Source organism: Bos mutus, chromosome 5 (genome assembly GCF_027580195.1).
Source record: "Bos mutus isolate GX-2022 chromosome 5, NWIPB_WYAK_1.1, whole genome shotgun sequence".
NCBI lineage: Eukaryota > Metazoa > Chordata > Mammalia > Artiodactyla > Bovidae > Bos > Bos mutus.
Window position 1 is genome coordinate 24,862,727 of NC_091621.1, and position 14,302 is coordinate 24,877,028.

General features: G+C 42.5%; 1 protein-coding gene and 1 non-coding gene across 2 annotated transcripts in view; both read left to right on the forward strand.

The window, feature by feature from the left end:
- IRAK3 (interleukin 1 receptor associated kinase 3) overlaps positions 1-14,302 on the forward strand; it is a 66,546-nt gene that overhangs the window by 33,487 nt on the left and 18,757 nt on the right. Inside the window, exons 7-8 of the mRNA XM_070370549.1 lie at positions 6,086-6,200; positions 7,022-7,140. Of these exons, the coding sequence (XP_070226650.1) occupies positions 6,086-6,200; positions 7,022-7,140 (234 nt within the window). The remainder of the gene's footprint in view (positions 1-6,085; positions 6,201-7,021; positions 7,141-14,302) is intronic.
- TRNAK-CUU (transfer RNA lysine (anticodon CUU)) lies at positions 10,709-10,781 on the forward strand. The gene has a single exon. It is a non-coding gene; the product is annotated as a tRNA-Lys (tRNA).

A 14,302-nucleotide genomic window follows, 5' to 3' on the forward strand; every position in this document is an offset into this window, starting at 1 on the left:
GGGTTGGAGGTTAGAACACTGGGTAAATTTTTGACATCTGCTTTGGTATATTCTTTGGAATACATTTAAAAATATACTATTTACATAATTCACTTGAGCCTATTTTAACAAGAAACTGTCACAAGGAAGTGGGTTAAATCATGTGTGGCTAACATGACTGAATGTAAAATGATTCTTAGAACATTAGAATTGTATATATTTTACCATTGCTCCTCTTTCTTAAGAGACATTCCAGTCAAGAAACTGTTTCATCAATATAAACCTCTTCTGGAAGAGAGTTTAGACAAAGAAATCAAGTGCTTTTGATGTGCATATTATTTTCTGGGAATTCATTCATGAGCCTGAAAGTCCTTGGAGACAAACTAAAATGACTTCATTTTCATATATATTCATATCTGCAGCTGTGCAGCCTGCTTCATCGAAGGCCCCTAACCCTATAGAGTTCAGTCATCACCCTTTACAAATAGAAAATGTTCTTTTCAGATGTTTCCTAAACCAATATGTGAATTCGGGGGAGGGAGGTATTATCCTAAATCCTTCTCCTTTTATACCCAAGATCAGAAATCAAAATGTTAGAGGCTAAGCATAAAAACTTAATACATCATTTAGTCAACAAAAAAACTAAAACCAAAATTGTAATAAGAAAGTTTTTATATTTAAGCTTTATTTTTTTGCTTATGAATAAATAAGAAATTCAGACACTCCAGAATTCCAAAAGGGCAGAAGAGTAAGCCAAGAAGAGATTTTCTTCCATGTTCTCATCCAGCCACCCAGCCACTTTTCCCAAAGGCAACAGTGTTATCAGTTTCCTATATGTCTTTCCAGAAATATTTTATTTGTAAGCATATGTGTATTTTGTTTTCTTACTTTCCTCTTCGCACACAAGAGACAGCATACACACATTGTTCACTTTGCTTATTTTAGTATTCCATTGTGTGCTGTGGCTTCCCTGATAGCTCAGTTGGTAAAAAATCCGCCTGCAATGCTGGAGACTCCAGTTTAACTCCTGGGTTGGGAAGATCCTCCGGAGAAGGGATAGGCTACCCACTCCAGTATTTTGGGGCTTCCCTTGTGGCTCATCTGGTAAAGAATCCGCCTGCAATACGGGAGACCTAGGTTCGATCCCTGGGTTGGGAAGATCCCCTGGAGAAGGAAAAGGCTACCCACTCCAGTATTCTGTCCTGGAGAATTCCATGGACTGTTTAGTCCGTGGGGTCGAAAAAACTCAGACATGACTGAGCGACTTTCACGTACACTTTTGTGTGCCTGTGTTATAATGTAATTTACCATTTTCCCATCAATGGATTTTTAGATTTTCCTAATCTTTTACATGAAATTAAAAGATGCTTACTCCTTGGAAGAAAAGTTATGACCAACCTAGATAGCATGTTCAAAAGCAGAGACATTACTTTGCCAACAAAGGTCCATCTAGTCAAGGCTATGGTTTTTCCAGTGTTCATGTATGGATGTGAGAGTTGGACTGTGAAGAAAGCTGAGCGCCGAAGAATTGATGCTTTTGAAGTGTGATGTTGGAGAAGACTCTTGAGAGTCCCTTGGACTGCAAGGAGATCCAACCAGTCCATTCTGAAGGAGATCAGCCCTGGGATTTCTTTGGAAGGAATGATGCTGAAGCTGAAACTCCAGTACTTTGGCCACCTCATGCGAAGAGTTGACTCAGTGGAAAAGACCCTGATGCTGGGAGGGATTGGGGGCAGGAGGAAGAGGGGATGACAGAGGATGAGATGGCTGGATGGCGTTACTGACTCGATGGACGTGAGTTTGAGTGAACTCCGGGAGTTGGTGATGGACAGGTAGGCCTGGCGTGCTGCGATTCACAGGGTCGCAAAGAGTCGGATATGACTGAGCGACTGAATTGAACTGAACTCAACTGAATCTTTTACTTAAAATAGTGCTACAATGAGAAAACTTTATATATTGTTATTTTGTAACTCCAGAAGTTGGTGATGGACAGGGAGGCCTGGCGTGCTGCGATTCATGGGGTAGTGAAGAGTCAGACACGACTGATCGACTGATCTGATCTGATCTGATGTGTTAAAGTATATCTAAGAAAACTTCATATAAATAAATTTATAGGGTCATGTTCCATGCCACCAAATTGTCCTTCAGTAGAAACTATACTAGTTTACACTTAACACCAGTCATATATAAGAGTGCCTGGTTCCCCATATTCTTGCCAATATAGCATTTATTCTTTTATCAGTTTTTTCTGATCTGCTAAGTGGACATGGTTTTTCAGTATAGTTTAAATTTCTTTTTCTATGATGAATGAATCTTTTTACATATAAAGAGATTTATTTCCTTTTCTGTGAAATACCTGTTAATGTTCTTTGCCCATTTTTTATTAGACTGTTGGATCTTTTCTGTTTTTGATTGGAGGATAATTGCTTTACAATATTGTGTTGGTTTCTGCCATACATCAACATTAATCAGCCATGCATATACATATGTCCCTTCCCTCTTGAACTTCCCTCCCACCTCCCACCCCATCTGACCCCTCTAGGTTGTAACTAGAGGGAGGTCGAGCTCCCCGCGCCATACAGCAAATTCCCGCTGGCTATCTATTTTAATATGGTAACGTGTATGTCTCCGTGCTGCTCTCTCAGTTTACCCCATCCTCTCCTTCCCCCACTGTGCCCACAAGTCTGTTCTCTATGTCTGCATCTCTATTACTGCCCTACACATAGGTTCATCAGTACCATTTTTCTAGACACCCTTCATTTTCATATATGTGTTAATATACGATATTTGTGTTTATCTTTCTGACTTACTTCACTCTGTATAACAGGCTCTAGGTTCATCCACCTCACTGCAACCGACTCGAGTTCATTCCATTTTATGGCTGGGTAATATTCCATTGTATATATGTACCACAACTTCTTCTTTTGTTTTTTTTGGTACCACAACTTCTTTATTCATTCATCTAGATTGCTTCCATGTCCTGGCTATTGTAAATAGTGCTGCAGTGAATATTGGAGTACATGTGTCTTTTAGAATTGGGGTTTGCTCAGGGTATATGCCCAGTAGTGGGACTGCTGGGTCATATGGTAGTTTTATTCCTAGTTTTTAAATAAATCTCCATACTGTTCTCCATAGAAACTGTATCAATTTATATTCCCACTAACCAGACTGCTGGGTATTTTTCTTAATAGTTTGTCAGAACATTTCATATAGTAGAGAAAATTAGCTTTATTTTTATGTTTTAAGATACAAATAATTATTTTTACCCCATTTTCATTTGTCATTGCTTATTCTAGTTTTGTACCATTTGGAGATGGTTCTCATGTAGTTGAATTTAACCTATATTTTCTTTTATGGATTCTAGGTTTTATATTATAGTTTATAGATCTCTCCAACTGAGAGGTTTTAAAATAATTTTGCCATTTTTTCAAGTACCTTTATATTTTCACTTATATACCTGATCCATTTGGATTTATTCTTCTGAGGCATTTACGTATTACTTTAGAATTAACAACATTATGGCATTGGATGTTTCTGGTATGCCATCTGCTAATATTTCTTTAGCTTTAACGCTATTCCAAGTGCTTCATGTGTATTCATTCTTTAATCCTCACAACAGGCCTGAGCTGGTCCTGTGACTATCCTCATTTTGTAGATGAGGAAACTGAGGTAGATGCTACTTTTTTTTTTTTGCAAGATCCAACTTATTTCCTAAGTCATACTCACCCTTTCTCTTCTTAGACTTTTACTGGTGAATAAGTCAGAGGCATTAGAACATACTGTCTGGAGTGGAATTAGGAGAGAACTGCACAAACAACAGATAGTTTCAGTAAGTTAAATAATAAGCAGGTGCAGAGTGCTGAGGACTTCCCTGGTGGCTCAGTGGTAGAAAAATCTGCCTGCAATGCAGGAGACATAGACTCAATCCCTGTTAGGGATTGGGAAAATCCCCAGGGGTTGGGAAAATCCCCTGGAGAAGGAAGTGGCAACCTAATCCAGTATTCTTGCCTGGGAAATGCCATGGACAGAGGAGCCTGGTGGGCTATAGTTGGTGGGATCACAACAGAGCTGGACATGACCGAACATGCTCACACATACACAGAGTGCTGAGGGAAGAGGAAATGCTAATTTGCGGGAGGGGTGGGTGGCAGAGTAGACATCTTGGAAAAAGTAAAATCTAAGCTGAGACCTGAGCATGAGTTTTTTTTTTGGTTATAAAATTAAGGGAACTACTTAATGTATTGCATATGTGTTTATGTACACACACACACACACACACACACACACGTACACACGTACATACACCCACACTCCCTTTCTTGACGTAGGAACAGAGGGACTCAGAAGGGATGTATGTGTGCTTAGTCGCTCACTCATGTGGCACCCCACTCCAGTACTCTTGCCTGGAAAATCCCATGGACGGCGGAGCCTGGTAGGCTGCAGTCCATGGGGTCGCTAAGAGTCAGACACGACTGAGTGACTTCACTTTCACTTTTCACTTTTCACTTTCATGCATTGGAGAAGGAAATGGCAACCCACTCCAGTATTCTTGCCTGGAGAATCCCAGGGATGGGGGAGCCTTGTGGGAGGCCGTCTATGGGGTCGCACAGAGTCGGACACGACTGAAGTGTCTTAGCAGCAGCAGCAGCAGCATGTTCAACTGTTTGCGACCCCATGGACTGTATAGCCTGTCAGGCTCCTCTGTCCATGGAATTCTCCAGGCAAGAATACTGGAGTGGGTTGCTATGCCCTCCTTCAGGGGATCTTCCCAACCCAGGGATCGAACCCAGGTCTCCTGCATTGCAGGCAGATTCTTTACTGTCTGAGTCACCAGGAAAGCCCAAGAATATATATGTATGTATTATATAGATGTGTGTGTATACACATATGTTTCATAGGTAAGCTTTACAACTGAAGAAACGAGTAATAGGACTTTATATACACCACCATTTTTTTTTTTGTAAAAAATAGCTTTATTTGTTTTAATATCCCCAAATGTGCCTTGAAGAGCCTGGTGGACTACAGTTCATGGGGTTGCAAAAGAGTCAGACACAACTTAGCAACTAAACAACAACAATTAAGCTTGCCTAAGACATAAAAGGTGTTCAGTAAATAATTGTTGAACTGAGTTCACAGTATGTGTGACTTTCACATGCTTTGTATTTCATAGCTGTTACAAGGGTTACATTGGTTTTCACTGTGATGACACATGCCCTCAAGAAATAGTTTAAAAAGGAACCCGAAAAATGTATACAATACGGACATAGAATTCTGTGATTTAAAAATCAGTGGTGTGTTTTTCAACATCAGATTTTACTAGTCACATGGATCTTAGGTAACGATACAAACTTAATGAAGCCATTGGATGTCTCTTAATTGTGTGACTTGGTGCCTAGTACTTTAGTCCCTGACACAGTAGCATTCAGTAAATGGATAAATGAAAACAGTCTTCCGTACTCTTCTCTTTTGGTGATTTTACTTGCACATGTATATCAAAAGCAATGAAATGGATCATTTCAGTTGCATTATGTTTATTTATGTAAAAAATAAGTTATATTGGGTTTTATGTTGATAAAAATAAGGTAATATTGAATATTGTTTTCTATATTATAAAGCTCCCAACATCCCAAATCTTAAGAACTCTCATTTCTGAACATTTCTGTCCTATTTGGATATTAGCTGGTATTTGTTAGAATGTGTGCATGTGTGTGTGGTGTCACTTCAGTCGTATCCAACTCTTTGCACTCAATAGACTGTAGCCCACCAGGCTCCTCCGTCCATGGGGTTCTCCAGGCAAGAGTACTGGAGTGGGCTGCTGTGCCCTCCTTCAGGGGATCTTCCTGAACCCATGTCTCTTCTGTCTCCTGTACTGGCAAATGGGTTCTTAACCACTAGCACCACCTGGGAAGCCCATTTGTTAGAATACTTTAAGCCAATTTGGAAGGAAAACTGTCACGTGTCCAGTGAAATTCCCTCTCCCTTGGCCAGATTTATATTCCGCTTTATGCCTGTTCCACAGCCCACCTAACCACCCCCCAAACAGGGTGTTGTTCATTTCCTGTTTGAATAACCAGTTTGATAGATTTAAAAAATCTTTTGTTTCAAGGTTCCGTCATCCGAACATACTGGAGTTGGCTGCATATTTTACAGAGAGTGAAAAGTTTTGCCTGGTTTATCCATATATGAGAAATGGATCACTCTTTGACAGATTACAGTGTGTAGTAAGTCATATCCATCACTCTGCCTGATATTCTGACCCTCTAAGCCCTGAGGGAGCTGCTGAAACCTTCTGAGAGAACCAGGAGGCCAACATGTGTTCATGTGAAGGGATGCCAACAGTGGGTTTCCCAAGAAAGTAGAGGACTTCCCCATGAATTAATTTCTTACTCTTAGAAGGTTGCATAAATACCCGAGTTGTTGTGTGTTGTGCAAAATGGTGGCCAAAAGAGTTGCTGGGTCCTCACTCCTCATTGGTACCATGTCTCAAATGAGTTTATGTCAACTACCATTATTGAGCAGGTAATTTTTATTTGCATAACTTTATGCAAAGTACCATTCAATATGGAGGGTAGACATAAAAGTGATACCTATATCACTTAAAAAGAAGGAGGCTGAATAAATGCCATGGTTTCTCTTATGATGTTTTTGAAAGATAAGTTAAAAAATAGATTCCAAATTTGTAAAATTGCAGTTAAGATGAGAATAAAAACAGATTATTCTCAATTACCCACACTGTTGTGCCACAAATAATCTAAAAATCTTATACAGTGAAATTTTAAGCATAGTTATCTTATTAGCCATATTTCAATGTATGCAACATTAAAATTATTGGGTATTTTCATTGCCTATAAAGGGACCCAGAACCAGCATGGGTAGTAGAGGAAAACCCATCTTGAATTAAAAATAGGTTATGGTTAACTAAAATATTGATTCACCCACCTCTTTATCATTAGAGTTTATTCTAGCATACACCGAGGTAGTGAATACAAACATGGTTTTTACTCAGAAAATACAACGAAACCAACCACTGTTGTCTTTTCAGGGTGACACAGCCCCACTGTCTTGGCACATTCGAATCGGTGTATTAATAGGAACATCTAAAGCCATCCAGTACTTGCACAACACGGAACTCTGCTCCGTCATCTGTGGCAGTATATCCAGGTAAATTATCCCAGGGCTCTAGGTTACACTGAAGGCTCCTTTCATCATCACTGGTAAGTCAGACTTCACCCTATTTTCTATCTGCAGTTTCCCTGGTATATATCTCTATGTGTTAAGAATTCTCATGAACGTACTTAAAATCTTAGCTTTTTAATGAAAACATGTCTATCGAATTTTAAAAGCTACATTTGTATTGCCAATGGAAGAGTTTATATTATTTTTAGGAATTATTGATGAGCAGTGTAGGATAGACAGTTTTGTGTGTTTTATTAATTACTTTGCATAGCAAACTGTGAAACAATCTTCTGTATTCATTGCACTTAAAAAACAAACAAACTGAAGTCTAAGAAAAGATTAAGCGGCTTATACAGGGATTCTTCACAAGATTAACAGTAGTCATCGGCAATTTAAGTTCTTTGTCCTTGAGTCTCCAGTGTCTTGCGTTGCCACTGCTGCCTCCTAGCTGTACGTATTCCCCGTGAGAAGCCGAGCAGCACTCCCAGTGTTCCTTCTTGATCCATGAGAAGATGAGAAGCAACATCTTCCATCTTTTTCCCTCTTCAGCAGACATGAATCTTTCAGACAGAGAGTAGATACTCTCCAAACCTCCACCCACTGTGAATTTTTCCTGTGTGCCCTTCATGATGGACTTGTCCCAAAATAAATATACCTTTGCTGAATGGCAGGGAAGACTGGATTTAAAAGGCTCTGCCTCTTCTGAGCCATCATCTAGTGTCTTTGAAAAAGCTTTTAGTGTGCTTTCCAGTTGAGCAGAAGAGGAACTGATTGCTTACTTTGTTTTGCTGGTGAAGTGAACTTCATATAAAAAGCCTCTAGATTTTACTTCATCCTGGGGGAGTGGCAGGGGTGGGGTGGGGACACAACCACTAGGTTCTCCTGTTGGGAAGATGAAACTGTTAGTCGCTCAGTCGTGTCCCACTCTTTGCAAACCCAAGGACTGTAGCCCGGCAGGCTCCTCTGTCCATGGGATTTTCCAGGCAAGAATACTGGAGTGGGTAGCCATTGCCTTCTCCAGGGGATCTTCCTGGCCCAGAGATTGGACCTGGGTCTCCCACATTGCAGGCAGATTCTTTTATCATCTGAGCCACAAGGGAATCCCCACTTTCTCCTGCTGCTGCTGCTGCTAAGTTGCTTCAGTCGTGTCCGACTCTGTGCGACCCCATAGTAATTCATCAACTGCCAGTGACCTTATAGAATCAGCTTAAAATTGGTGTAGCCTCAGGGGACCTGGGACACAGATGGATGGTGAAAGTCTCAGAGGTCAGTGGAATCAACCACTGAGGTTGGTTCTGGAGGGCCAAGGTGGCCACCTGCAGCCTAAAACAATCCCTCTTCTACCCAGCTCGTAGCCCACTGAGCACTATAGGTGCTCAAATATATGTTCAAACTGAGTTGCTGTTGTTCAGTCACTAAGTTGTGCCCAGCTCTTTGTGACCCCATGGACTGCAGCATGCCAGGCTTCTCTGACCTTCTTCAGTTCAGTTCAGTTTGGTTGCTCAGTCGTGTCCGACTCTTTGCGACCCCATGAATCCCAGCACGCCAGGCCTCCCTGTCCATCACCAACTCCTGGAGTTCACTCAGACTCATGTCCATTGAGTCAGTGATGCCATCCAGCCATCTCATCCTCTGTCGTCCCCTTCTCCTCCTGCCCCCAATCCCTCCCAGCATCAGAGGCTTTTCCAATGAGTCAACTCTTCGCATAAGGTGGCCAAAATACTGGAGTTTCAGCTTTAGCATCAGTCCTTCCAAAGAAATCCCAGGGCTGATCTCCTTCAGAATGAACTGGTTGGCTCTCCTTGCAGTCCAAGGGACTCTCAAGAGTCTTCTCCAATACCACAGTTCAAAAGCATCAATTCTTCGGTGCTCAGCTTTCTTCACAGTCCAACTCTCACATCTATACATGACCACTGGAAAAACCATAGCCTTGACTAGACGGATCTTTGTTGGCAAAATAATGTCTCTGCTTTTGAATATGCTGTCTAGGTTGGTCCTAACTTTCCTTCCAAGAAGTAAGCGTCTTTTAATTTCATGGCTGCAATCACCATCTGCTGTGATTTTGGAGCCCAAAAAAATAAAGTCTGACGCTGTTTCCACTGTTTCCCCATCTATTTGCCATGAAGTGATGGGACAAGATGCCATGATCTTAGTTTTCTGAGTGTTGAGCTTTAAGCCAACTTTTTCACTCTCCTCTTTCACTTTCATCAAGAGGCTTTTTAGTTCCTCTTCACTTTCTGCCATAAGGGTGGTGTCATCTGCATATCTGAGGTTATTGATATTTCTCCCAGCAATCTTGATTCCAGCTTGTGCTTCTTCCAGTCCAGCGTTTCTCATGATGTATTCTGCATATAAGTTAAATAAGCAGGGTGACAATATACAGCCTTGACGTACTCCTTTTCCTATTTGGAACCAGTCTGTTGTTCCCTGTCCAGTTCTAACTGTTGCTTCCTGACCTGCATATAGGTTTCTCTTACTGGGTAGATAAATAAATAAGTAGAATTTCTTCTTTTGTTTTAATTTCTTCATTTGGTGCTTGATGGGAGAAGGGGATAGGAAAGTCCACCGATCAGAGCCCAAGGGAACATTAGGGTGAAGGACACAGATTCGAGCTCTGCCTGAGTCACAGGGCTTCCCCAGGGACACTGGGCGGGGAGATGTGCATGCACTCTTCCAGCATCCCTCTCCCACTCTTAGGTCTAAGCACAGGCTGTGACCCTGACTGCTGCTTTCTCAGGATTGGCTAGTGTCTTCAGGCAATTCCCAGGAAATAGGTGCAGTGGCAGAGATGTGCATGCAGGGGAATTTTTTAAGTGCTCTCAGGAATAATAAAAGTAAGAGAGGAAGACAGAATTGGAGAGTTGGAGATGCTGTGCTGGGGTATTATATTTCTAGAAGAGGCCAGGAAGATCCCCTGGAGGAGGGCATGGCATCCGACTTCAGTATTTTTGCCGGGGAAATCCCCTGGATAGAGGAGCCTGGCGGGCTACAGTCCATGGGGTTGCAAAAGTCAGACACGATTGAGTGACTAAACCACCACCACCACCAGAGGCCTTGGCTGATGCCATGGGGACTGCTGAATCTGGGGTGGCCCTTCAAAGCTGTCCCTAGATGAGGCAAGGCACAGATTTTTGTACCCCTGTACCCTACCAGCCACGAGTGGGGCTGTACAGGGGATGAGGCAACTCCCTTCTGCCACTGGTGGTTCCCAGGTGGGGGCTTAGCTGGGAGCCATCAGCAGCCACCCCTCCCTCACAGCAAGTGTGTGCCTTCCTGGATCCTAAGGGAGGGTTGGGCCCATGGCCCTGCAGCCACTACAGTTCGGAAGAGCTGGCTAGATGACGTTTTGCAAAACATCTCTAAATGATTTTCTTTTGCATGTACTTTCCTCCCACTTCTTCCCATCCTTTCCTCTTTGTTCAGTATCCACCATTGTTTAAATCAGACAGATCTGTTTTAAGAAGCCGACTTTTCACATAAAAATGTGATTCTGACCCAATTGCTTGCCTCTTTTAAGCCTCAGCTTGTTTCCTCTGTAAATGCTAATGAAAGAGCCTGGCTGACTCAGTTGGTAGAGCATGAGACTCTTAATCTCAGGGTTGTGGGTTCGAGCCCCACATTGGGTGATCTCTTTTCTTGGGCTTCCCTGCTAGCTCAGTGGTAAAGATTCCTCCAATGCAAGAGACTTAAGAGATCCAGGTTTGATCCCTGAGTTGGGAAGATCCCCTGGAGGTGGGTATGGCAACTCACTCCAGTGTTCTTGCCAGGAGAATTCCACGGACAGAGGAGCCTGGTGGGCTACAGTCCAGAGGGTCGCAAAGAGTCGAACATGACTGAGCACAGCAGCTTCCAACTCTTAAGGTTAAATGGCATAAAGTATACATGGTGCTTAGCAAAGAGGATGCACTCACTAAATGCTGGCTGGCTCCTGTTACAGTAGCAGGAAGTGGTAGGAGAAGCAGAGGCTGAGACGTGTCGGCCAGCTAGCTTTTTTACTTATCACTCATTTGCTTATTGTCTTAGTCCATTTGGACTGCTCTGACAGAAATGCTGTTAACTGAGCGGCTTGTAAGCGTTACATGTTTATTTCTCACAGCTCCAGAGGCTGGGAAGTCCAAGACCATGGTATTGGCCAGTTCTCTCTCCCAGGCAAGCTCCCTTTCTGGTTCACAGGTGGCTATCTTTTCTCTGGTGGAAGGTGTGAGGGGTCACTCTGGAGTCTCTTTTATGAGAGCACTAATCCCATCCATTAGGATCCTTATGACCTAATTAACTTCCAAAGGCCCAACATCCTAACCCTATCACAATGGGGGTTAGGATTTCAATATATGAATTTAGGGGGACACAAGCTGAAATCAAGATTGCTGGGAGAAATATCAACAACCTCAGATATGCAGATGACACCACTCCAATGGCAGAAAGCAAAGAGGAATTACAGAGCCTCTTGATGAGGGTGAAAGAGGAGGGTGAAAAAGCTGGCTTAAAACTCAACATTCAGAAAACTAAGATCATGGCATCCAGTCCCATCACTTCACGGCAAATAGATGAGGAAACAATAGAAACAGTGAGAGACTTTATTTTCTTGGGGCCCAAAATCACTGCAGATGGTGGCTGTAGTCATGAAATTAAAAGACGCTTACTTCTTGGAAGGAAAGCTATGACAAACCTAGACAGTGTAATGAAAAGCAAAGATATCACTTTGCTGACGAAAGTCCATATAGTCAAAGCTATGGTCTTTCCAGTAGTCATGTATAGATGTGAGAGTTTGACCTTAAAGAAGGCTGAGCACCGAAGAATTGATGCTTTTGAACTGTGGTGTTGGAGAAAACTCCTGAGAGTCCCTTGGACTACAAGGAGATCCAACTAGTCAATCCTAAAGGACATTGACCCTGAATATTCATTGGAAGGACTGATGCTGAAGCTGATGCGTCAGCACTTTGACCACCTGATGCAAAGAGCCGACTCAGAAAAGACTCTGATGCTGGGGAAGATTGAAAGCAAAAGAAGAGGGCAACAGAGGATGAAATGGTTGGATGGCATCACCGATTCAGTGGACACAAACTTGGGCAAACTCCAGTTGATGGTGAGGGACAGGGAGGCCTGGCATTCTGCAGTTCATGGGGCTGCAAAGAGTTGGACATGACTTGACGACTGAACAACTACAAGCATTCAGCCCATAGCACTTACCTCTATCATCAATTTATTGTGTTTGAAAAGTGGACCCACAAACTAGCTCTATTTTAGTAAAAATCATTTCTGTATTAGCATATGTTTATTGAACATTTTGAAAATCACTTTCCTTTTAGTTCACAAATATTTATGGAACATCTGCCATGTACAAAGCATTGACTTGCACCACAGTGGGGGAAAACATTGGTAATCATAGTCTTGAATTGAAAGCTTCAACTTGGTGATCAGATAAGATAATAAAAACACAGAGAATATAATACATGGTATGACACTAAATATTCCCAATGTGTGTTTGGTCTGAGAAAGCTAATGCTAATTAGATAGTTCTAAGCCAACTGTTTGAGGAGATGGGTTATGACAGTGGGTTGGGTGAAAGAAGCAACAAGAATATTCCTGGTGGAAGGCAGTAATTTGTTCAGGGAAATGGAGTGAAGAATTGCAGGGTGTATAATGAAAGCAAGAAGGGTTGGTTGGAGAAGAGAGGAAGAGATTGGAGAATAAGGAAAGAAGAGTGGATAAAAATAAGGCAGTGATGGGATGAGGATTGGATAATACTTTGAATACTTAATAGGTGGACGACCTGGGTTTGATAAGCTAAGCTCTTACAATGGACTCTGAGGCTTCTTCTCTCTGGGGTCTAAATGGGAACAGAAAATTTCTGAAGTTTCTTAGGTGGTATCACAGTTTAAAAGGAGGCTATTTCTTCCAGAACAGTATCTCAAGTATTTGTCTAGACGTACCAAGCTATGTGCGTGCGTGTGTGTGTGTGCGCGCGCACGCTCAGTCATTTGTCGTGTCTGACTCTTTATGACCCCATGGACAGTAACCCACCCGACTCTTCTGTCCATGGGATTTTTCCCTGCAAGAATACTGGAATGAGTTGCCATGCCCTCCTCCAGGGCTTCTTCCCCACCCAGAGACCAAACCCATATCTCCTGCATTGCTGGCAGATACTTTACCACTGAGCCACCAGGGAAGCCGTGCCAAGCTATAATATCACTTAAATAACACTGTTAGACAGAGTGCCTACCAGGTAATGTAGATATGAGTACCAAAAGAGATCTGATCAGAGAAAGAGCGAATTTCATGGATGGAGCAGGATTTGAACTGAAAGTGCAGCTAGCAGTGTATTTTATTTTATTTTTTTGTTGGTAAAGGGGCTGCTGCTGATTGTCTCCTTTCTGGGTTTTCCAAAGGGGTTGAGGACTCAAACATAACCATCTTTAGATCACACCCACCCAGGCATGTGTCAGGGTGTGGGGTGCGGAGGCTGTGGGCACTGATGTGAGAACGGTGGTTTCACAAGGGCTCATCAGTGTGTCCCTCTCTGCTCCAGGGCCAGTCAGCCCCCTCCACAGCCTCTGAACTCTTGGCCTTTCTGCCGAGCCTGCCAGGGAAGATGTTAATGAGTGCCAACTATAACAGTTGACTTTCCCTCTTTTCTTTGGTGATGTACACACCTGTTCTTTAGAAACTGGAATGAGACCAACTCATTTCATTCAGGGCACTGAACATCTGTCAGATGGTAATGCATTCAGTTCCCAGCAGCCTTGGCCAAACGTGAATTGGCTGAGCTGGATGACCCTCCTGAATCTCTTAAATGAATCCTTCACTTGGCTCTAAGCTCGGGCCTCCCTGATTTTCAGTCCCTCTGTGTATAGCCATGTGTTTTCAGGAAGGTCTGAAATCCCTGCTTTTCTGACTTCATCATATTCATTTTCTCACTCTTTGCAAGGAAAGGCAGCTTCTAGGACAGATGTCATTTTATCGTACAGCCTGATAACTGGCTCAGAAAAGGACATCTCGAACTGTGTTAAACAGTGACCTTTTCTGTGGGTAAGTCGCGGCTCTGTTTTTGTTGAAGTGAGACATGAAAAATACTGTTACCTTTGTTTTCTTTTCTGTATTTGGGCCTCAGACCAATGAGTCACAGAAGAGTTACCATACATTACTTGAC